The 23212-nt window shown below is 43.3% G+C and overlaps 2 protein-coding genes across 7 annotated transcripts in view; one reads left to right on the top strand and one right to left on the bottom strand.

Moving 5' to 3' along the window:
• The window catches only part of EZH1 (enhancer of zeste 1 polycomb repressive complex 2 subunit), a 43848-nt gene that overhangs the window by 19738 nt on the left and 898 nt on the right, over nt 1–23212 (bottom strand). For 2 of the 6 annotated variants that reach the window (XM_077779248.1, XM_077779253.1), the window contains exons 1-5: nt 22497–22912; nt 22285–22383; nt 2208–2299; nt 1489–1609; nt 982–1110 (exon numbers count right to left, since the gene is read on the bottom strand). In XM_077779248.1, coding sequence (XP_077635374.1) covers nt 982–1110; nt 1489–1609; nt 2208–2212 — 255 coding nt within the window. In that variant the 5' untranslated portion in view covers nt 2213–2299; nt 22285–22383; nt 22497–22912. Of the gene's footprint in view, nt 1–981; nt 1111–1488; nt 1610–2207; nt 2300–11036; nt 11057–22284; nt 22384–22496; nt 22913–23212 lie in introns of those variants that run through there. The other 4 variants (XM_077779251.1, XM_077779249.1, XM_077779250.1 and 1 more) reach the window with 4 other exon arrangements.
• The window catches only part of RAMP2 (receptor activity modifying protein 2), a 1970-nt gene continuing 1712 nt past the window's right edge, over nt 22955–23212 (top strand). The window contains exon 1 of the mRNA XM_077779255.1: nt 22955–23144. Coding sequence (XP_077635381.1) covers nt 23045–23144 — 100 coding nt within the window. The 5' untranslated portion in view covers nt 22955–23044. The remainder of the gene's footprint in view (nt 23145–23212) is intronic.

Raw genomic sequence — 23212 nt, 5'->3', positions numbered from 1 at the left:
AGCCCTGAGTTGGGCTCCTTGCTGACAGTGCAGAGCCTGTTTGGGTCTCTCCCCCTCCCCCCACCGCCTCTGTCCTCTGTGCCTCCCCTGCTCAAACATGCACACACACATTGTTTCTCTTCCTCACTCTCAAAATAAACAAATAAACTTAAAAAAAGAGAGAGAGAAATTTATTTAAAAAATATTATCTCTTTAAGAAACAAGAATGATTTTAGATTTACAACAAGGAATATTCCTTTGATCAATATATTCCTGCCCATTATCCTGGGTCCTCCCTTCTAATATCAAAGCACCAAAGGTGCCAAACAAGGCACAGGGAAGTTTGTTTTGAAGCTCCTACACAGAGCCCAGGAAAGTAGACACTGTTTCATTTTTCTATTAAAAAAAAACAAAAAACAAAAAACCCCACATACACACAAAGGGGCACTTGGTGGCTGAGTTGGTTGAGCATCTGACTTTGGCTCAGGGAATGATCTCACAGCTCCTGAGTTCAAGCCAGGCCCACACATGGAGCTCTCCGCTGTCAGCCTGTCAGCACAGAGCCTGCTTCGGGTCCTCTGTCCCCCTCTCTCTGCCCCTCCCCTGACTGTACTCTCTCAAAGATAAATATTTAAAACACACACACACACACACACACACAACACTCAGGGGGCCTGGCTGGCTCACTCAGAATAGTGTGTGTTTATTGATCTTGGGGTTGTGAGTCCAAGCCCCATGTTGGAAATAGAGATTACTTAAAGATAAAATCTTAAAATAAAATCCTCATTATTATACCCATCAACTGCGGAGAGTAATAGGTGAATAAGCTATTCTTTAAATTCAGATTTACCATCCCAGTTATTCATAGTTGACTATAGTATAACTGTATCCATTATCCTTACTTATTTTCTAATAAGTCACAAATACAGAAAACAAACAAACAAACAAACAAACTCAAGTCCAAGGAAACAAAGAAGGCTGAGCTTAGACACCTGGAAGTACCTTTTTGAGAAAAGGATGCCCGCTCACAGGCTTCATCAACTGCACAGGTTGGACACGAAGCTTCTTCCATTCTTCATTGAGGATCTGGGTTTTTTCCTGAACTTTTGCAAAATTTGCTACATATAGAGCCTAGAAAAGCCAAAGGAACAATGGTTAGGATTTCAATAGAAGAGTTTTTAAAAGCCCAGCCTGGGGAGCCTGGGTAGTTCAGTCGGTTAAGCATTGGACTTTGGCTTAGGTCATGATCTCACAGTTCGTGAGTTCAAGCCCTGAGTTGGACTCTGCGCTAACAGCGTAGAACCTGGAGCCTGTTTTGGATTCTGTGTCTCCCCTCTCTGCCCCTCCCCACTCACCTCTGTCTCTTTCAAAAAAAAATAAATAAACATTTAAAAAAATTAAAAAGCCCAGCCTTCCACATCAGATCAGTATATTAAAATAGATAACCTGGTGCTCACTTCGGCAGCACATATAAAACAGATAACCCGTCACGCATAAGCTGGTTTTTACCTTCGCGCCCATATTTGCCTGAAGCCGTTTCAGTTGTCGGAGTCGCATGTATTCAGATTTAACTTTTCTTTTCCAGTAAGTGATACATTTGGACGTTGGGGGGTTTGGCATATCCATTTTGCTGTAATCCAAGAAGAGTCAGAGATGAGAAACAGCATCTTACTGCCTGGAAATGAAGAATGCCTCAAACTCAAATCAACATGGTCAGTCTTGCTTCCCTTCCCACGGGATTTATTCATAAAAACACAGTTTAAAGAACCCAATCTGTGAGCTCAACAAAAGGTTTCAATTAAACATAAAAAAAGAAGTTCCTGTTCTGATCACCAAAAAGCTCAGCCTCTGTCCTCCTGTGGCACCTTGTTTTTAATTCAGTACTCAGGAAGTTCTCTCACGGGTCTGTGGGGATGCGTATTCCTTGGTAATTTGGAAACCTACTCAATACCTTGTCTAAGGAAATGTTCTGCAAGAATCAATACCAAAGAGCTTCAGGGAGATCCACCCACACTACAAAACTGTACCTGTCAAACCGTCTCAACCCACCACATGCCTAGCAATAAAGGTAGGATAGACAGAACAATAGCATAATATCATCTCCAAGCCAACAGCAAGACACACAGAAATAGAACAATGCAAATCACTTTCTTATTGAGTGGGGGGGGGGGGTTTGAATTAAGGTTCAAAGATCTAAGGAAGTACTTACTGTAACATACTCTACCCACCTCATAGAATGCAAGCGGAAGTGTCTGGTTTTATAACGTGCCTTCTGGTCTTCAGAGGGATGGCAAGTCACTAAGGCAAAATGAATGTTGAGCTTTTCAAAAGAGAACAGACAGTGGTTTTAAATCAATGGAGCATATTTAGACCCTGATACCCTACATAGGATGCTCACCCAGAACTACGAAGGCTTCAGGGTTTCTGCAACACCTATTTCTGCAGGGAAGTCAGGCCCCGGTCATACTGGATGCCATTTGCTCTTTATTATTAAATTCCAGTCTTCCAGACATGTGTGCAAATTTATTCTCACAACTGCACAATCCAGTTCACTGCTTCTGCTTTTTCTGAACCAATTTCTAGGCTCAGCCAGCAGACTCATCAATTGTTTCAGAGAAAGAACAAATACTAAGTCCATGTGAAAATTTAGTAACATCTATAAGGTTATATTTCACTCTATTCTAACTACGGGGGTTTCCTAGACAACTAGTTCTACTCATTTCACCTAGCATTTAAGTTAATGAAAACATTACAAGGGGCTATGAAGAACCAATATTTGAAATAAAAACTAAGGTTTCAGGTCTTGTTTTTTAAATTTTATGAAAAAAAATTTCTTTGGGGTATAAGAACATATTTCTTTTTTTTTAATTGTTTTAATTTTATTCATTTTTGAGAGAGAAAGAGACAGAGTACAAGGGGCAGAGAGAGAGGGAGACACAGAATCTGAAGCAGGCTCCAAATGCGTGAACCGCAAGATCATGACCTGAGCCGAAGTCGGACACTTAACCAACTGAGCCACCCAGGTGCCCAAAGAACATACTTCTTCTAAAGAGGCATTTTAAAATTACCCATTTTCCCCCTTGAGAAATGACAGCACTGACAAGAAAACAGCAAATTTTAACCCTCTGTCTCACATCTGTCACAATCAGACATGATTATAACATCTCATGCCTGTGGACTTTAAGAGACTGTACCTGATTGTTTCATTTGAAGAATCAAATGGATTGGCATACTGTGATGTTAAATTTAATAAATTTAGAGGATACATAAAGAACAGAAGGAATAGCAAAGAAACAGGCAGACTCGCAGGGTTTACTATTAACTCAATTAAGTGATTCAAGCTCTTAAAAACAGAATTCCTTGTGAGTTAACTATTATCTCTCTGGGGGAAGGGAATGAAACAACAGCATAATCTAAGAATCTGAGTCCCAGGCTGCTAAGATGCTGAGTTATAAAAAAGAGAAAAAATTATGTAGACCTGAATTTCTTTCCCACAAATTGCACTGTCTCTCTTCCTCCAACATCTTTTTAAATACTTCTCATTCCTCATGGAATGGGGCCAAAAGAGAGACTTTTTTTTTTTTTGAATGATGAAAACTATTTAAGAACATACAGCACACTCACATTAATGTTGAGTGCATTGCTCATATAATTTCTGCCTTGAACAAGCATGATTCCAGAAAATGAAAAAATGATTCAAATCCAGGACACAACTGCCTCCCTCAGAAACCTCAGGTTAGCCTTACTGACACCCAAATGTTATAGATCTTAATTCAGTCACACTTCATAACCTCCTAAAAAGTGGTTTTGAACTGCAATCTTTCTGACATTTTCTGGGGGAGCTCATTTTCCTTTTTGAAATAGTAAGCTTATGGAAGGTTGTTGTGTCCATTTAAAACTGTGGATCAGGGGTGCCTGGGTGGCTCAGTAGGTTAAGCCTCTGACTTTGGCTCAGGTCATGATCTCATGGTTCGTGGGTTCGAACCCCACATCGGGCTCTGTGCTGACAGCCAGCTCAGGGCCTGGAGCCTGTTTTGGATTCTGTATCTCCCTCTCTCTCTGATCCTCCCCTGCTCATGCTGTCTTTCTCTCCCTCTCTCCAGAAATAAATAAAACATTTAAAAATTTTAAAAAATATAAAATAAAACTGAGGATCAAGGGGCCCCCTGGTTAAGTGTCCAAATACTGATTTTGGCTCAGGTCATGATCTCATGGTTCATGGTTTCAAGCCCCACATCAGGATCTGTGCTGACAGCACAGACTCTCTCTCTATCTCTCTGTCCCTCAAAATACAAAAAAATTTAAATGTTTAAAAAAAAAAACCCTGGGGATCAAATAATGGAAAAAGAATAAAATCCACAGCTAAGGGGTGTGTGTGTGTGTGTGTGTGTGTGTGTGCGCGCGCGCGCGCGTAGATTTTAGAGACGGCCACAGAAAAATATCTTTTTTTTTTTTGTTAAAGAAAGGAATTATAATTGTGGAGGGCCTGGGTGGCTCAGTTCGTTGGACATCTGACTTTGGCTCAGGTCATGACCTCGCAGTCCATGAGTTCAAGCTCCACATCAGGCTCTGTGTTGACAGATCAGCCTGGAGCCTGTTCCCTTTCTCTCTACCCCTTCCTCATTCACACTCTATCTCTCTCCCTCTCAAAAATAAACATCAAAAATTTTTTAAAAGACAGGAATTATAATTGAAATGTGATTTACAGTCTGTCAAGAGAGAAGACAGGACACATAGTCCAATAATTAATGGCACTATTTCTAATTTTATGTAAGTGCTTTATTTGGCCAGAAAAGTATACATATATACATGAAAATGCCATTGACTTTTAACCAATCACAATGTAAAATAAGCCACACTCCCTCCTTTTTACAATTAACGTGATATTTGAGTCTCATGTGACTATGAGCTAATATTTACTTTTCCCAGCTTTTTAATTGATATTCAAAGCCTCTAGAAGTTTATTTGGCAGTTAGTCAGCCCCCACAGGGTGCAGAAGGAAGACGAGACAAACTGTTTGGAATAGATAGGTATGATTGAAATAAACACCTGAAACATAGCCATAAGATGGGTTTTCATAGCAGCAGAATGCTGACCAACAACTACCGCTTCAAAGATTTTTTTTTTTTAATTTAAAAAGCAAATAAACAAAAACTCAACATTCACTAGAATATATTTGGATAAATGGGTTCATTCATTTGGGCAAACAGGGTGGCACACAAAAACTACTTTATATCTCTACTAGATTGATTCTTTAGTTACTGACACATGCAGAACAGTCATTTATATTCCAGTTGAGTACGAGGCTGGTCCTTAAGAGCTTTTCATTATATTCACTTATATGTTGAAAATAAACATATGCTGGGATGCCTGGGCGGCTCAGTTGGTTAAGTGTACAACTTTAGCTCAGGTCATGATCTCATGGTTCATGAGTTCAAGGCCCGCATCAGACCCTGTGCTGACAGTTCAGAGCCTAGAGCCTGCTTCGGATTCTGTGACTCCCTCTCTGTCTGTCTCTCTCAAAAACAAACAAACAAATAAATAAATAAACATATGCTGCTTTGATCTACAAATTTAAGAGTAAGTCTTTATATAAATAACTCCTCTACAACTCAGTAAGATAGCCCAATCAAAAATGGGCAAAAGATTTGAACAGATACTTCCAAAAAAGGTACTGGAATGGCAAATAAGCACACAAAAAGATACTCAGTATCAATATTAGTCATTAGGGAAGTGCAAATTAAAATCAAAGTGATGGATTACTATACACCCATTAGCAGGTCTAAAATCAAAAATACTGATAATACCAACTGTTAGTGAGGTGAGGCTGTGGAATAACTGGAATCCTTATACGCTGCTGGTTGGAAGTGCAAAATGTAGAGCCACTTAGGAAAACAGTTTGCTAATTGTTTTTTTAAGTTAAATATATACTTACCACACAACCTAGCATACAGTTTCTATTATTTATCCAAAAGAAATGGAAACATATGTCCCCACAAAGACCTCTACACAAATGTTCATAGCACCTTTATTCTTAGTAACCAATAAGTAGAAACAACATAAATATCTGTGGAGTGCCAAACGGATACACATTGACAGTTTGTCCATAGGACGGAATACTACTCAGCAATAAAAGGGAATGAGGAGTTCCTCATTCCTACACACGCACAACATATCTCAAAAGCATTACGTTAAGTGAAAGAAACCAAGTACAAAAACCTATGTATAATATGTTCTACTAGAATGATTCTATGAATGGCAAGTCTATAGTGACAGAAAGCAGATTAGTGGTTGCCAGAGGCTGGGGTTGGAGAAAAGGATTAAATGGAAAGAAGCATGGGGCGCCTGGCTGGCTTGGTTGGTAGGACCCCTGGATCTCAGGGTTGTAACCTCAAGACCCACATTGGGTGTACAGATTCCTTAAAAATAAAATATCTTTAAAAAACAAAAATAAAATAAATGGAAAGAAGCATAAAGGAACATTTTGGGGATGATGAAAATATTTTATACCATGGCTGTGGTGTTGGCTATAGGACTATGCACTTTTATGAAAACTCCCTGAACTGTATATATAAAATGTGAATTTATCATATGTATATATCTCAGTAAAGCTGATTAAAGAAAAAAATAAGTCTTGATGATGTATCAATCCAGTAATTTTCTAGAGACTTTTATTATTAAAAATCAGCAGGTAATTCTACCTTTTAAAAAAAACNTTAGGCATCAGACTTCAGCTCAGGTCCTGATCTCACAGCTTGTTAAGTTCTAGTCCCACATGGGGCTCTGTGCTGCCAGCTCAGAGCCTGGAGCCTGCTTCATTCACATTCTGTCTCCCTGTCTCTCTGCCCCTCCCCCGCTCATACTCTGTGTGTCTCTCTCTCAACAATAAATAAACAATAAAAAAAGTTAAAAAAAAAACTTTGAGTGACTTCACAATGAATAACAACAGTGGGATGATCAATACTGGTTCATTAACTGTAAAAAAAAAAAAGAGGTTACATGTATGCTAATATAAGATGTTACTAATAAAGGAACTGGATATGGAATTTATGGCAACTCCTTGTATTTTATACATATATATACATATATATAATAAATTTAAAACTGTTCTAAAAATTAATTTTATTATCATTTTTTATGTTTTATTTATTTCTTTTTTTAATTTTTATTTTTCTTATATCTGAGAGAGACAGTGTGAGCAGGAGAGGGTCAGAGAGAGAGGGAGACACAAAATCTGAAACACGTTTCAGGCTCTGAGCTAGCCATCAGCACAGAGCCCAACCCGGGGCTCGAACCCACGAATCGTGAGATCATGACCTGAGCTGAAGTCGGACACTTAACCGACTGAGCCACCCAGGCACCTCTATGTTTTATTTATTTCTGAGAGAGAGAGAGAGAGAGAAAGAAAGAGAGAGAGAGAGGGAGAGAGGGAGAGAGAGAGAGACAGCATGAGCAGGGGAGGGTCAGAGAGAGAGGGAGATACAGAATTGAAGCAGGCTCCAGGCTATGAACTGACAGCACAGAGCCTGACACGGGGCTCAAACCCACAAACTGTGAGATCATGACCTGAGCAGAAGTCGGACGCTTTATCAACTGAGCCACCCAGGCCCCCCAAGTTTATTTTTTTAAGGTTGATAATTGGAAATAAGAACTACCTTATTTATATATCGAATCTCCACAAAAAAGAAAACTATACAAACTTGGAAATCTTTCCCCATAAAATTGGGTCACAATTTGTTTCAAAGGCTAAAATTAGAATGCAGTCTGTCACTAGCTGGAAATGGGAAAACTTATTGACATGTTCTTAAATTTAGAGAGATTGAGATCAGAACATAAACGTTCCAAACTATAAAGTTCTTTCATCCACATAAAGGGGTCCATTTGCAGAAACAGCTTCTCTTTGGAGCAAATTCAATGTCTTTACTTTCTTTTACAATAAATAATTTCATTATAAACAGCAGGCTAAGTAAGTGTTCAGAGGCAGATGGCACTATAGATTTTTTAATTTTCCATCTCATTCTTTCCTTTTTAGTTCATGGTGGAATTGAAATACAAACAATAGGGGTAAACTGCCTCTGAGAAGAGCTCTAGTAACACATGACTGAATCATTCCGTGATCACCAATGTCATCAACATTCCATTAAAATAAACTCTCTGGCTAAGTACACAGCCTAATAGACCCTTCAATTAGGATTTTTTTTTTAAATTTTTTTTATTTATTTCTAGGAGAGAGAGAGAGACAGAGTGAGCAGGGGAGGGTCAGAGAGAGAGGGAGTCACAGACTGAAACAGGCTCCAGGCTCCGAGCTGGCAGTCAGCACAGAGCCCGACGCGGGGCTCAAACCCACGAACCGCGAGCTCATGACCTAAGCGAAAGTCGGACGCTTAACCGACTAAGCCACCCAGGTGCCCCTTTTCAATTAGGATTTTAAAGGCCATCTTTAATTTATACCCTCCCACTTGTCCAAGGTATTTTCATTTGTTATTAGTTTGAGCTTCTGGGCACTATATATGTAGAAAGAACCTCACTTAAAAGAGGAGGCTATGACCCTGAATTCTTATTAAAAAATAAAATTATAGCATTAATATTTTCTAGCATTGCTTGATTAAGAGAATCAGGTCACTTACACTAGAAACAATGGTGATAAAAATTAAAGCAGGATTCGTTTTTATGAGACCCATGGTAAAATGCTGGCTCCTATAATGTATAATGCTGACCTAGAAGAGTTAAAGCAATTTCCTAACAGGCTAGAGCCTATCTTGGCTGATTCTGTACTACGCTAGCACAAAACCTAATCTTTAGTGATTGCTCATTATCATTCAATCAAAAGACTTTTCAGTTACTCCATTCCTAATCCAAGTATTAGGGCAAGTATATCAGAGGACACAACACACCGGAGGCACTAAACCCCAACTACCCAAGCAGTAATTCACGACTTTAAGGTTTGGAGCACTGGGATCCTACCTGACAGGCTGACGGAGTAAAGAGATAGGAAGGAGGCCAATATTCATTCTGGACAAATTTTTAAAATTAGTTAATTAAAAAAAGAGAGAGAAGAAAAGAAAGCTAGGGACTTTCTGGAATGGAGGTATTCCCTAAGAGCAGTTTTTCCTTTTTAAATCTTCCCCCTCAATCCTAATCCTTCTCTTCACCTTTCTCCACATGTTTTCCCCTCTCTTCTCTTTAGTTTAACTACCCTATGCAGAAAATTTAATGTGTTTTTAGTGTTGCTGTCTCACACATTTTTGGGGGAGTTGCTAGTCAACAAGCAGAAACTTAAGATATACTTAACTAAATGAAATGAATTGTTCCATTGTTCCAAGGCACAAAGCAAGGGCAGGAACTGTTACCCACAGGACATAGGACACTAAATTTCTGATATGAAGAATTAAATAGACAAAATGGATTATTTTAAACCATTTTTAAAGGACATGCTAATTCAAAGGCAAGTTAAGCGTAAGAGAAACAAGTCTGACTACATTTTCTCACTTTTTTCCCTTCTCAAAAAAGGCTTCTTGGGAGTAAAATTTCATTTTTTTTAAAATCCTAGGTTCCTTATTCTATTGCTGTTTCAAAAAGAATTAAAGTAACACCATAGAAGAGGTCATTTCCACCTCAGGGAATTTTATTTTTTAATGTTTTATTTACTCCTGAGAGAGAGAGGCAGCATGAGCAGGGGAGGGTCAGAGAGAGAGAGAGACAGAATCTGAAGCAGGCTCCAGGCTCTGGAGCTAGCTGTCAGCATTGAGCCCGACGCGGGGCTCGAACCCACAAACCATGAGATCATGACCTGAGCCAAAGTCAGAGGCTTAACAGACTGAGCCACCCAGGTGCCCCACCAACTCAGGGAATTTTAAAGCTGTGCCTTAGCCTCAAGCTCCCTGACTGGCTTACAAGTACTCTGCCAGTTAGCAGCAAGAGTAAGATCTAAAGGACTGGACTCCAGGTTCCAGAGATCTGCCCACTGTTTAATTATTCCACAAAATATGGGGTGCCTGGGTTGGGCATCTGACTTCGGCTCAGGTCATGATCTCATAATTCGTGGGTTCGAGCCCCGCGCTGGGCTCTGTGCTGACAGCCAGCTCAGAGCCTGGAGCCTGTTTCAGATTCTGTGTCTCCCTCTCTCTCTGACCCTCCCCTTCTCACGCTCGCTCTCTCTCTCTCTCTCTCTCTCTCAGAAAGAAATAAAACATTAAAAAAAAAAAACGTACTGAGCACCTACACTTGCCTGCACTGTTTTAGGTGCTTAGGGTACATCAGTGAACAAAACAGACAAACATCCCTGCCTGGGAGAGTTAACTCACACTGGCCGTGACACACACTCATCCTAAAAGTATTATTACATTTTTACAGGGGCGCCTGGGTGGCTCAGTGGTTAAGCATCTGACTTCCGCTCAGGTCATGGTCTCGTACATCCTGAATTCAATCCCCATGTCCCTTTGCTGGGTGCTGACAGCTCAGAGTCTGGAGCCTGCTTTGGATTCTGTGTCTCCCTCTCTCTCTCTGCTCCTCCCCTGCTCACGCTCTGTCTCTCTCTCTCTGTCTCAAAAATAAATAAACATTTTAAAATATTTAATTATTACATTTTTACAGAGGGTCCTTTTCTCAATTATAAGTGTGCTTAAAAGGGGGAGAAAGTACTTATCTCCTGACATACACCTTCATCTATGTAAGATAGTAATTTCTCTTATCACTGCCACACCATCCCAGCCCTGGGGATTCCAAGGTTTAAAATAGACAAGCTCTTACAGAAACCTCTGATAGAGTTAGCACCATTTCAGGCTGGAAACTTCCTTCAGTGCCGATTTCCTGAACTTAAAAGCACCAGTGGGGGTGGGAGTTCTCTTCAAAGACCTCACGGCAGTAAGCATGGAGGAAGAGACCACACTTCTGACGCCGGCCTCGCACACACCCTGTTGCTCGTCTAACTCGGCTCTTTCCTTCCTCGGCACCCCTCTTATCGTTAGGCTCACCGCCCAGCGACCCCATTTACAATCCTACATGTCACATGTCACCCATCAAAAGCCCACTCTCCGTGTTCCGCCGGGGGAACTAACCTCCTTTCACAGCCCTTCCTCTCCCCGCCACCGGAACAATTCCTCAGTAGTCACTCTTCACCGAAATAAGTTTGCCCTGCATTTCCTAACAGCCATGGCCCAAATACAACACCTTGACTTTGCTTCAGGGCCCTTCCCATTCTATCCCCCGAGCCTCAGGAGAGTTCTGGGCCGGGCAGGGATTGGCGCGACACCAAATTTAGAGAGAAGCAGCCTCCTGCTCCGGGCCGGGGGCGGGCGAGGCGTGCGAGGCGCCGAGAGCGCAAAAACTAAGGAGGCACTCTGCACCCGCTGGACCCCGAAAGTGAGAGACCCCTTTCATTTCACGCCTAAGAGCCTCACTCGCTTCCCCCTGGTCCCAGCCCCCTTCCTCAACATCCCCCAAAGTCATCATAAGCTGAACCCCCGTGTCTAGCCCTTCCCGTGCACAGCCCCAAGTCCCGGGGAGTCCGCCTAGCTAAGGGCCCCCGCAGGTGCCACCGCCCACCCGCGCGTCCTCTCCGCTCCGGGGCTCCCGCCCNCGCCGCTCGCTCCCAGCCGATGGGACCACCTGGGCTTTCTTCTTCGCACGTCTGTCGTTTGGCGCCAATATTCCGACCTCATTAGTCGGAGGTGATGCAGCCCGAGCCCGACGTTTTCCAAGGCGGCGCTGTCAGGGGACAGGAAGGGCTCTCGGGTACCCTCCCAGAACCACTAATATCTTGTTGGAGACCTTATTCAGCGGTTGTACCATCCTCACAACGCTGGCCACGAGCCACGTTTCACTGAAGCATTTGAAACCAACCCCGAACCCCATCATACTGATCCCTCACCCCTCTGTGAGCTCTAAATTATCCTTCTTGCTGTATTTACAGCTGACTTCCCTATTCCTATGAAAAGTTTTCCCAGTCACTTAGATTCAAATGAATAGCCTTGTATCAAAGTGTCTTCTCACAAGATATCCATTAGTTACAAAGGAAAAGAATAGTAACTTTACAGGACAGAAAGCGGGCCGATAATCTCACCTTAAGCAAGTGATCAAACTTCACATCACTAGTGATGACAGATAGTCTTCTTAGGTACCCCTCAATATGATGCAATGAGAAGGGCACAGAATCCCTTCTGTAGTATTCTCCAAAAAATGCATAGGCTGAATTTCATCATGAGGAAGCATCAGACAAATCCAAAATAAGGGGCAATCTACAAGATAACTGGTCAGTATCTTATATATATATGTGTGTGTGTACATATATATGCACATTTCTGTTTTACTTTGTTTTCAATGTTTATTTTTGAGAGAGAGCGAGTGGGGGAGGGGCAGAGAAAGAGAGGGAGACGGAGGATCCAAAGCAGCTCAGTGCTGACAGCAGAGAGCCCTGTGCAGGGCTGGAACTCAGGAAAGGTGAGATCATGACCTGAACTGAAGTTGAAGGCTTAACCGACTGAGCCACCCAGATGCCCCCACTGGCCAGTATCTTTTAAAAATGGGATGGTCATGGGGCGTCTGGGTGGCTTAGTCGGTTAAGCGTCTGACTTTCGCTTAGGTCATGATCTCACGGTTTGTCGGTTCGAGCCCCGCGTCGGGCTCTGTGCTGACTGCCAGCTCAGAGCCTGGAGCCTGTTTCGGTCTGTGACTCCCTCTCTCTCTGACCCTCCCCTGCTCACGCTGTCTCTCTCTCTCCTAGAAATAAGTAAAACATTAAAAAAATAAAAAATAAAATAAAAATGGGATGGTCATGAAAGACAAAGAGCAAGGAACTGTGCTGTGTTGGAGGAGATTGAGGAGACAGGACTCTTAAATGTAATGTGTGGTCCTGGATTGAATCCTGGTGGGGAAGAGGGACACTAGTGAGATCATTGATGAGGTTAGAATAAGGTCTGTAGACTAGTTAAAATTATTTAATCATCTCAGTTCCTGGTTTTGGCTATTGTACTTCCTCAGCATTTGAGGAAGTTGGCTGATGGGCATATGGGAACTGTCTACCATTTGCAACTCTTTTGTAAATCTGGGGTTACTTCAAAATATAAAGTGAAAAAAAAATAAAACTTAAAGGACAGAATAACATTACCTTGAATTTTTCTCAAAGCCTGTAATGTTCTCTTTTTTTTTCCCCATAAAGTCTTCATAACTCTATGAAATAGGTAGGGAGGAGTTCAGTTTTACACAGAAGACTATTTGGCATAAAGAACTTCAAAGACCTGCCTTACACAGATGAAAAGTTTCTCCGTCAGGTCTTACACCTAGGTCTCTGCATTCCAGATTTTGTGTTCTTTTCCTTATATCAAAAACTTTGGCTTTGCCATTTGTCTCTTGCCTCTATCTGATTAACTACCAAATCAAAGCAAATATTCCTTCTTCATAATTGGCAACTTGCAGTAATATCCCTTTCCATTCCTCCTGCCTTCTGCCTTCTACTTCAGTGGTTCTCAAGCTTGGATCATATTTACATTACCTGGGGAGCTTTAGTAACTACTGGTGCCTGCCTCCCACCTCCAGAGTCTGATTAATTGGTCTGGGGTATGGCCTGGGCTTCAAGAGTTGTAAGAGAATCCCAAATGATCCCATTGTATAACCAAGTTTCAGAACCATTATGGTACATAAGTAATTGTTGAAATAAAGAATGTAGTTAAAAGAGGGAGAGGTAGGCAGCAGGTTTTTTTAAAAAGGGGGATTATCTAAGGAGAGTTGTTCAGAAGATCTGAATGTCTGGACGGAGACTGGGGAGATTTGGGAACCATCAGCTCACAGCTGGTAACCAATGCCATGGGAGTGGACAGCACTGCTTTAGGAGAGTAAGCCAAGTGACAAGAGAAACAAAATACGGTTACAGAGATATTTTGAAGCAGGATGATGAGGAGGTTGGCGTCAAAGTTGTAGATCAGAGTCATCCAGCTCCGCCTCCTCATTAAGCCTCCTGAGTCTCCCCCTGCTGCATTCCCAGCATCACTTCACCTCACTCCCATGCTGTTACCTCTTTCATATCCACCATGATACCTGACACAGGACTAATCCAGGCTTTAGTAACTGTCGATCACTGGAGGACTTTGAAAGCAACTTTCCACATCACCACTAACTAAGCATGGGGTTCTTAGGGGAAATTTGTCAATTGGTTCCTCCTCATTGTGATGGCAGAGAGTTTTTTCCTGAGACCAATGTCTTCCTTAGCTGACCGTAGTCCATGACACACTATGGGCCAATGTTTGTTTGGCCAACTCTTCCAACCCTTCAGGTCTTTGTCCTATAAATTCATAGAAAAACTGTTGGCAAGTTGTTGGCAACTGGACCTTTGAAAAACAGTACCATCACCTCTGCCCCACTCCTCCCAGCCCCACCCCCAGGCAGTTAATAGGAGAAAGGAATAACTCTGTCACTCCTGGCTTCCAGTTGCTCATCTTGCTCTTAAATTGGAGGCCTCTGGGGCCGAACGAAACTGGACAAAGTGTGCTGAGTAGTCTAATAGGGCTGGTTCTTTTTCTGAAAGTTCCTTATTGCGGAAAAATAAAATTATGTGTTTAATTTCTGAAACCTGATGCCTGATTTGCCTTGGCAGCCATTCTCCCAGGCTTGGCCGAGAGTCCAGCAATACTAGTATACTGATTAATACCAGCCCAGCTTGCTCCCTGGAGAAGAAGAGCATTATTTACTTGACCATTTTCTTAAATCCTTTTTAATTTGCGTGTATTTTAACATGATCTTATTGGCTTTAACATGCTATGTCTGAACACGGGCCCCAGTGAAGCCCTGGGGAAGATTGTTCTGCTCTGTGCACTCATGTCCCCATCACAAAGCAAGATTTTGTTCTATCCAGTGATTAGAAATGACATGTCACGCGTTCTGTTCCTTTTGGGGCTGTCACATTCTAAGTGTACTTTTGTCCCCTGCTGGTCTTCAGGCCACTGGTAGAAAGGGAAGAAGATGATGCTTCCCAGAATTCAAACAGAGCTTTCTGGACTATTGTCTCCTCCTTCCCAACTTTTCTCCCTTCCTCCTTCCAGCCCCCTTTGGACAGTGACCCCTGGGCTCATAATGCCGCTCCCTCGTGAAGCCCACAGGGAGATCAAACAGTGTTTCTCCAAGGGGACACAGGGGACCGAGAGAAGGTTGGGCCCCAGACAGCCCCTGACAGGGAAGTGTAAACACAGCTGTGGAGATGGGAGCAAACTATCCTCCCTCCCCCCTCCCCAGTTCCCACCCAGAAGCAAGGGAAGGCCACCCTGCTGTGGAGAAACAAACAACAAAACAAAGCAAAGCACAACCTAAAAGCCTGCATGAAGGTCACCAGAAACTGGGGCTGCTGCCCAGGCCTTGGTGGGGCCAGCTGAAGTGCCAGACCCCTCCCTGAACACTTGGAGGCAAAGGCAGCTCCAAAGCAAGTTGAGGTCTGGACATTACTGAGCCTGGAAACATGGCTTAATTTTTGAAGCCTCTCCACTCCTGGACACTTTGTCCTCTGATCTCAAAAACCCAGCTTTCCGCCCCAGGTACTTAGCTCCTGACCCCTGCTTACATAGGGATCATAATAATGCATTCAATTCAGCAAGTAAGAACAGGCCCACAATAAACCCTTGTTCGTGGCTGTTATAAGTTTAAACCCTGAGCCTCCAAGCCAAAATTCAGAAAGGGCCTCCTTAGCCTTTGTTAATTACAAAATAAATAATTCCAGCAGGAAGGAACTTTCTCTTTTGGGGTTTACTTGGGTGGGATGCATGCCTTGCTTTGCACATACTCTGAAGGCTCCAACCCCACAGCTAGGGTGGTGCTGCCTATTCTTGCTCCCTTGGCACAGTTAATGCAGGGCCTTGATCTCACGGGACACGCCTTTGGCACAGCCTTGCCTGGGAAGTAGCCCTGATCGGGTGGACAGCTAATGAGCTGTGCTTCGTTTCTGGCCATCAGGGTCCTCAACTGTAAAACTGCAGAACTAGAGAAAACATGACAGCCTTCAAATACTGTCCATTCAGTATGTGCCCGGCATTGGGCTGACTGCTGTACAGTGGGTCATTTCATTTCAGATGAAGCCAGTAATATTCTTATCCTCATTTTATAGCTGAGAAGACTAAGGCTTAAAGAGAGTCTGGAACTTGCCCCCAAGGGTTACCCAGCTGGTGTGGCCAGGATTTGGGTACAGTGATTCTGACCCCCGAACCCATGCTCTGAACCCCGCCACTCTACTTCCTCCTTTCTCTGAGATCTTCTAGCTCTGACATCATGATTCTGGATTCTCTCCCATGGCTTTCTGTTCTCACCAGTGGTGCCAGAAAGAGAAATGTGTTTGGGACTCTGCAAATTTAGAGGAAAACAGTTCCTGAAAGGCAAGGGGCTCCTTACTCCCTCTATACCGGAGATGCCAATCAAAGCTGGANTATAGAATTAAACTTTTCTTTTTTCAGTTAAAAAAAAAAGAACTATGGAAAAACCAAAAAAAAAAAAAAAAAAAAATCCTAGCCAGACAGGAAAGGGGAGTTCCTCTTGTTTCTGTAACTTCCCCTTTCTCTTCCCTGGCTTATCAGCAGGGTCTCACACTACTGATACTATGGCCCTTTGAACCCCATCTAGCTAGGATGGAATACCAGGCCACAGATACACTTTTGGAGCAAGAAAAGTACATTACATACATCTACAGATTATATCCACAATACTGTACATAAACGAACAAACATACATAGACCACATTTATTTATATATTTAACATTCGTATAATCATTAGACATTGGACTAGGTGTGAACCTACATTATTTTGTGTAATCCTTGCGAGATGCCTGAGAAGTGGGTATTGTCATCCCCATTTTACAGAGAAGGGCATTGAAACTCAAGGAGATTGACAACACTGGCCATGGCCACATGGCTGGTAAGTAGGAGGGCTGGAATTCTATCTGGCTGTAAAGTCTATATTCGTTTAAATAAAGAGTACTGTGTAATGAGGGGTGCCTGGATGGCTTAGTCAGTTAAGCATCCGATTTCGGCTCAAGTCATGATCTCACAGTTTGTGAGTTTGAGCCCCACGTTGGGCTTGGTGCTGGCAGCTCGGAGCCTGGAGCCTGCTTCAGATCCTGTGTCTCCCTCTCTCTCTTCTCTCTCTCTCTCAAAAATAAATAAACATTAGAAAGAAAGAAAGAAAGAAAGAAAGAAAGAAAGAAAGAAAGAAAGAAAGAAAGAAAGAAGGAAGGAAGAAAAGAGAACCGTGTAATGAAAAGAACAAAATTATAGAACTGGAGGGATCCTAGAATATCTTGGAAATACGATTGTCATAACCATAAATGTTACACCTTATGATAGAGACTACCATTTATCAAATGTTTACTATCACCAGGCATTGGGTCAAATACTTGATCTGCATTATCTTTACTGCTAAGTGAGATATACACAGGCAACCCTATTTTGCAGATAAGAAAACACACCCAGAAGAATTAAGTAATTGCAGAGGATCACAAACAGCTAAATAAGTGATGGAGATGGATCCAAACTCAAGTCTACTTGACTCCAAAGTGTGTGCTCTTAACTACGAAGGTAATAGAAATAATAATAATTATTATTATATTTTATAATTATATAATGTTATATTATTATATATATTATATAATTAAATATAANGCTGTAAAGTCTATATTCGTTTAAATAAAGAGTACTGTGTAATGAGGGGTGCCTGGATGGCTTAGTCAGTTAAGCATCCGATTTCGGCTCAAGTCATGATCTCACAGTTTGTGAGTTTGAGCCCCACGTTGGGCTTGGTGCTGGCAGCTCGGAGCCTGGAGCCTGCTTCAGATCCTGTGTCTCCCTCTCTCTCTTCTCTCTCTCTCNATAATTAGATTATATTATAATTCTTATAATTATATATTGTGATTGATTATAATTATGCAATAATAACATTATTATCATATCTGCTCGAAGTGCTTTAAATCTTATAACTTATAGGTATTATTACTATCCCCATTTTACAGGTGAAGAAAATATTGCCTTTTGTAGTATTGCTTAAGCTCACATCACTGATACGACAGGTGTTCAACACAACATATGTTGGATGTTAAGACCTAGAAAATGGGATTCTTTTTTGTTTTTTAAAATGTTTATTTTTGAGAGAGAGAGACCGAGAGAGAATGTGAGCAGGGGGAAGGCAAAGAGAGCAGCTGTCAGCACAGAGCCCGATATGGGGCTCGAACTCATGAACCATGAGATCATGACCTGAGTTGATATCAAGAGCCGGTCGCTCAACCAACTGAGCCACCCAGGTGCCCCAAAAATGTTTTATTTCATAACGTTGTGAGATTTTTTCAATGTCTATCCAATGCATTAAGGTGTTGGGGGAAAGGATGTGAAAAGATACTGTCTGTAAGTGAAGCAAGCATGGTCAGAACAGGGATCGTACTGAGGGAGGAAAGCCCTCCGTGCCACAAGGAATCCTGTTTAGTTATCCTTCCGGCTGGTCTTTTGCATCCCTTTCTGTTTGGTTCTCTCTAGCAGATGGGTTAACAAGTTGACTTCCATCAGGTATTGTGGAGCGAGGTTAAGTACTCTGGCTTCAGCATTAAGAAGACCTCGATATCTGCCAATACTTTCTGAGCTTCAGTTTCCTCATCTGTAAAGTGGATTGCTATGGTACCTAATTTAATAGAACTGTGAGTTTTACTTTATTTATCTATTTATTTGTCTGTTTGTTTGTTTATAATTAGGCTCCATGCCCAGCGTGGAGCCCAATGTGAGGCTTGAACTCATAATCAATCCTGAGATCAAGACCTGAGCTGAGATCGAGTCGGACACTTAACCGACTGAGCCACCCAGGTGCCCCGAGTCGTGAGTTTTAAGTGAAACAATTTGTAGGAAGTACCAAGCATACTGGCGGGCATCCCCATGTTATTTAACATCTAAACATCTAAACTCTTGGGGTGCTGGGAGTGGGTAGCAGCAGTTCTGCGGATGGCTTCATAGGACAGTCCGAGGAATGGCGGGAGAGTGAAAGCAACACTGGCGTCTGGCAGTGGGTCCTGACAGCAACCATGAGTCAGCCCCAGGTGCCGAGGGACCAGCAGTGTTCTCAGCACTGCTGGGCGTGGGCTACGGTCACTTGGCCATGGTCCTCTTCAGTCATGCTGTCTGAATGTCGTTCTTGTAAATCTGGTCTGGGTTTTCTTTTATTATTTTTTTTCTTTTCAGAAAAACAGCCTCCACCATGTGATGTCATAGTCCAGCCTGGGTCAGGGAAGGGAGGGAGGAGGAGGTTGTGCATACGTAGTTGGGTAAAGCAAGATCTTCTTATTTCTGGAGGGGTCTATCTGGCCCTGAAAGAAACTCTCTATCCTTCTCCCCTCTTTTCAATCCCCATTTTCAAGACCCAGGAAGAAATCAGTATTCAGATGTAGAGGGAGAGGGAGGTGGTAAATCATAGTGGTTAAGACATGAAGCTTAGCATCAAGCAGTCCTGGGTTCAAATCCTGACTGCCAGTTACTACCTTTGGGGCCTTGGGCACACCATCCCTGTGTCTCCATTTTACCCGCAGACAAGATAATTCTAATGTTATGGTGGTAAGTTTTAAGAAATACTTGCAAAGCACTCAGCATATGTGTCAGAGAACACACTATGCATCACATAGTAATTGTTCAACAATTGGTGGTTACATTAAGTCCCCAGCAGTTGATGAGGAATATGGCCTGACCATTTTCTCTGCTTTTTCTAACTTGAGAGCCAAAGTTTGCTCCAATAACCATTTTCCCTCTGAGAGATGGCCGCACTCACACTGAGTGTTCCGTCATACTGGAGCTGAGGAGATGTGGAGAGATGGAGTTGTGCCCCTACACCTTTGTCTTCCCTCCCATAGCTAGCTGTCTCCCCAGCTGCAGCTCTTCTGGTTCTCTCTGCTGCCTCCCTGCCCTTGAAAGAAATCTGTCTCCTCTCTCCAGCTTGGAAGGATCAGCCCCTCCCAGCCAGGACTTCTGGCTCCCCTGACCCTGAGTCTCCCACACATCCTCTCCTGAGCTCTGCTCTTTATTTTGCAGACAGCTGGAGAAGAGGCCAGCATATGTGAATGTCTACATGGTAGAGATGTTGATCCCAGGATGCTCTTTCATTGTGTAGGAGGCCCCCAGTGCTTTTTACTCTACACTATGTTGTTCTCAGTTTGTGTGTAGGGGGAAGGGGAAAGATCAGAAATGGCACTCCTTTTAAGGATCGAGTCACCTCTCTTCTTGTTTCAGACAGGATGTCCCTTCCCCTGTAATAAGAAGGGAAATTTACATGGATCCCTACCAAGGAAAAGTCAATCTATCTTGGGGCCATAAATCTCAGGTTAACGTCCAGCTGGACCAGAACTAGATCCCTCTCTTCCCAAGCAGTAGGAGTGGGCGTGGAATAGGGACAAAGGACTAAGGAAGTGTGGAGGAAACAAAGGCCAGACTCCACTGGATATGAGACAAAAAGACTACAGGTAATATTATACTACAGTTAAAAGAAAAGAGGCACATCTATATATGCTATTGTGAAAAGAAGCTCAAAACATGACATTAAGTAAAAAAAAAAGTTATCGAACAACAGAGATATTAAATCCCATTTATGTTTTTCTTTAAATCCAAAATATATAAGAAAGTGAGAAAGCAATGAGGATATAAAGTTTTGTGTTTAAATATTTTGCAGTGAGTATATACCTGTCCATTACCTGCTATTAAAAAGTATATTTTTGGGGCGCCTGGGTGGCTCAGTCAGTTAAGTGTTAAGACTTTGACTCAGGTGCTAACAGCTCAGAGCTTGGAGCCTTCAGATTCTGTGTCTCCCTCTATCTGCCCCTCCCCTGCTCATGGTCTCTCTCTCCTCTCTGTCGCTCTTTCAAAATAAATAAACATTAAAATTTTAAGTATATTTTTATAGCAAAAAGTATGTATTTTAAGGCAGCAGTAGGATTTGAAAGGGAAGGGAAGAGGGCGCCCAGAGGTGGAATATAGGACTTGCATAAAAGAATCAGCTTCTGTCCCTAATGAGCCCTTCTCTGTCCCCTCCTTGCAGAACATGGGACTATCTTCTATGGCACGGTGAGGTCTCTGGTCCTCTTTTAGTCCCAAAGGACCCCAATACCAGACCCCCCAGTTACCAGGATGCCCCCAGGGGCCAATGAAACAGCCAAATATCCAACTGGTAAGGACAAGTGGGAAGAGGAAAATCAGGAGGCCGGAAAACTCTCAGATTCTCCAATGGGAAGGTTAGACTCCCAAGTTCAGGAATGACTACAACAAACTCCCCTTTGCAGGTCTCCACATCATGCTGCAAACTGAACCCCAGCTCCAGGCCAAAGATAACATTTTCTACTGAGTCACCTACATTTTCCCTTTTGATTCTACGGTCATTTTATATATGAAAGTGTTGAGTTCCAGAGATATGAAATGACCTGCCCAAGATTACACAGCAACAGAGAGGCAGAGCTTGCCTTTAGAATCCCAACCAATGCTCGTTTGTTTGTTTCTTTTTATCAAACGATACCATACTGCCCTATTTACCCCAGCATTTGCTTTTGTCAACTTCAATCTTGACCCCCCAACCCCAGTCCTAATTCACTGTGGGCTCAGGTGTTTCTGGCCCCAGCCCAGTGGAAATGACTCGTTTTGTTTTCTGTCCCTCCATGCTTCCCCTTCCCATCTTATCATCCAGAAATCTCCCTCTTGCTCATGTTTCCTTCTTGAAAAGGGCAGTCATGGGTGCGAGGAAATGGATGGATTTGGTCCCTGGCCTGAAGTGGCTCTGAGGCTGTGTGGCTGTTTTCTGCACATTGCAGAAGATGACAATCACCAGGAGGGCTTTCAGGCTCCTGCCAAGTGAGCCACCTCCTTTCTTCTTTTGGATGCCTTACACCAAGGCAACCTCTTGACCCTAGTGATGGAGGAGGGCAACAGGCTTTTAGTGGCCATAATTCAAGAGCCCAAGACCCTGAGATGAAGATTTGAAGAGAGATCATGAAAGATAATTTGTGGTGGGCAGAAATCAGTAAACTGGGACAAGAGCAGCAGCTGAGTCCAGGGGTCAGCGTCTGGGAGTAATTTAGGAAAGTTCAGTGCTGACAGCTGTGTCTGGAGTTGAACATCAGGGCCAAACCAGCTCCTGGGTTGCTCGGCTGCTTCAGGCTAATGAAGCTCTGGCTCGGGACCCAGAGACAGCTGTGGTGTGGCAGAAGTCAGGCCCCTTGGGGCCCCAGGCTCAGCCTTGCTGCTTCCTGGCAGTGTGACCTTAGGCAAGTCCTTAGGAAAGAAGGAAAGGAAACATCCACTGAATGAGCGCCATGCCCTTTCACATACCTTGTCCTCAGTACAGTTTATCCAGGAGGATGATGTCCTTATCTTACATGAGAAGCAGCGATATCCTCAAGGTAACTGAGGTCATTCTGGGCTATCTGGCTGGGGAGAGGGAAGACAGAAGTACCAGTCAAAGCTTCTGAACTCAAGTTCTGGGCTCTTTTCCCTGAGTGTTAGCTTCTTTCCCTGTAAAACAGGGACAATAATGTACCCACCTTGTGAATGCAGTCACCTATAGTAGGTTCTAAATAAAGCTTCCCTTTTCACAACCTTGGTCTTGAAGAGTTGTGGCCACTTTCTTCCTGGGAATGGAGTAATTTTTTATTTTTGCCCCTCCCCCAATCCAGTTTATGGCACCTTCTTCCTGGGAATGAAGTAATCTTACTTTTGCCCTTCCCCCCAATCAGATGTGTGGATCCAGGCCCCAGGAGGTGCCTCGGAAGAGAGGGTATTTGGACTTCGGTTTCCCCTCTGCCCCTGTCCGCAGGCCTTCTGACTCTAGAGAGCTGGCTCCCTCATCTCCTTCTCCCCTGTTTTGGCAGGCGGGTTGACATCAGTGGGTGTTCCCAGGGAAGGGGAAGCTCCAGCGCCCATTCCCCCACGGCCCAGCACAGCCCCAACCCTCTTCCTTAGATACTGCGGCGTGGAGAGGCCCTCTGAGCTCCTAGCCCCTTTCTTCCGCAGGTCCGCGATAGCAGCACGCTAACCCCCTTCCTTGCCAGCGCAGCGAAAGAGAAGGGGGCGACTAGGGTTCCGGCAGCGGATGCTCAGAGACCCGGGCGAGTCCTTGGGCGCCACGAGGCTCAGCCCAGGAAATGCGTCCCAGTTCTGGGGTTACGAGGGGAGCTGTCCAGCCCCGCAGGGTGAGCTAGAAGAAAGGGTGGGCCAAAGCCGACCCGCCGGAGGGAGCGGCGGGCGCCAGGCCCGGGTG

The sequence above is a fragment of the Crocuta crocuta genome, unplaced genomic scaffold, assembly GCF_008692635.1.
Source record: "Crocuta crocuta isolate KB4526 unplaced genomic scaffold, BGI_CrCroc_1.0 scaffold68, whole genome shotgun sequence".
NCBI lineage: Eukaryota > Metazoa > Chordata > Mammalia > Carnivora > Hyaenidae > Crocuta > Crocuta crocuta.
This window is presented reverse-complemented; position numbering and strand designations above follow the sequence as displayed.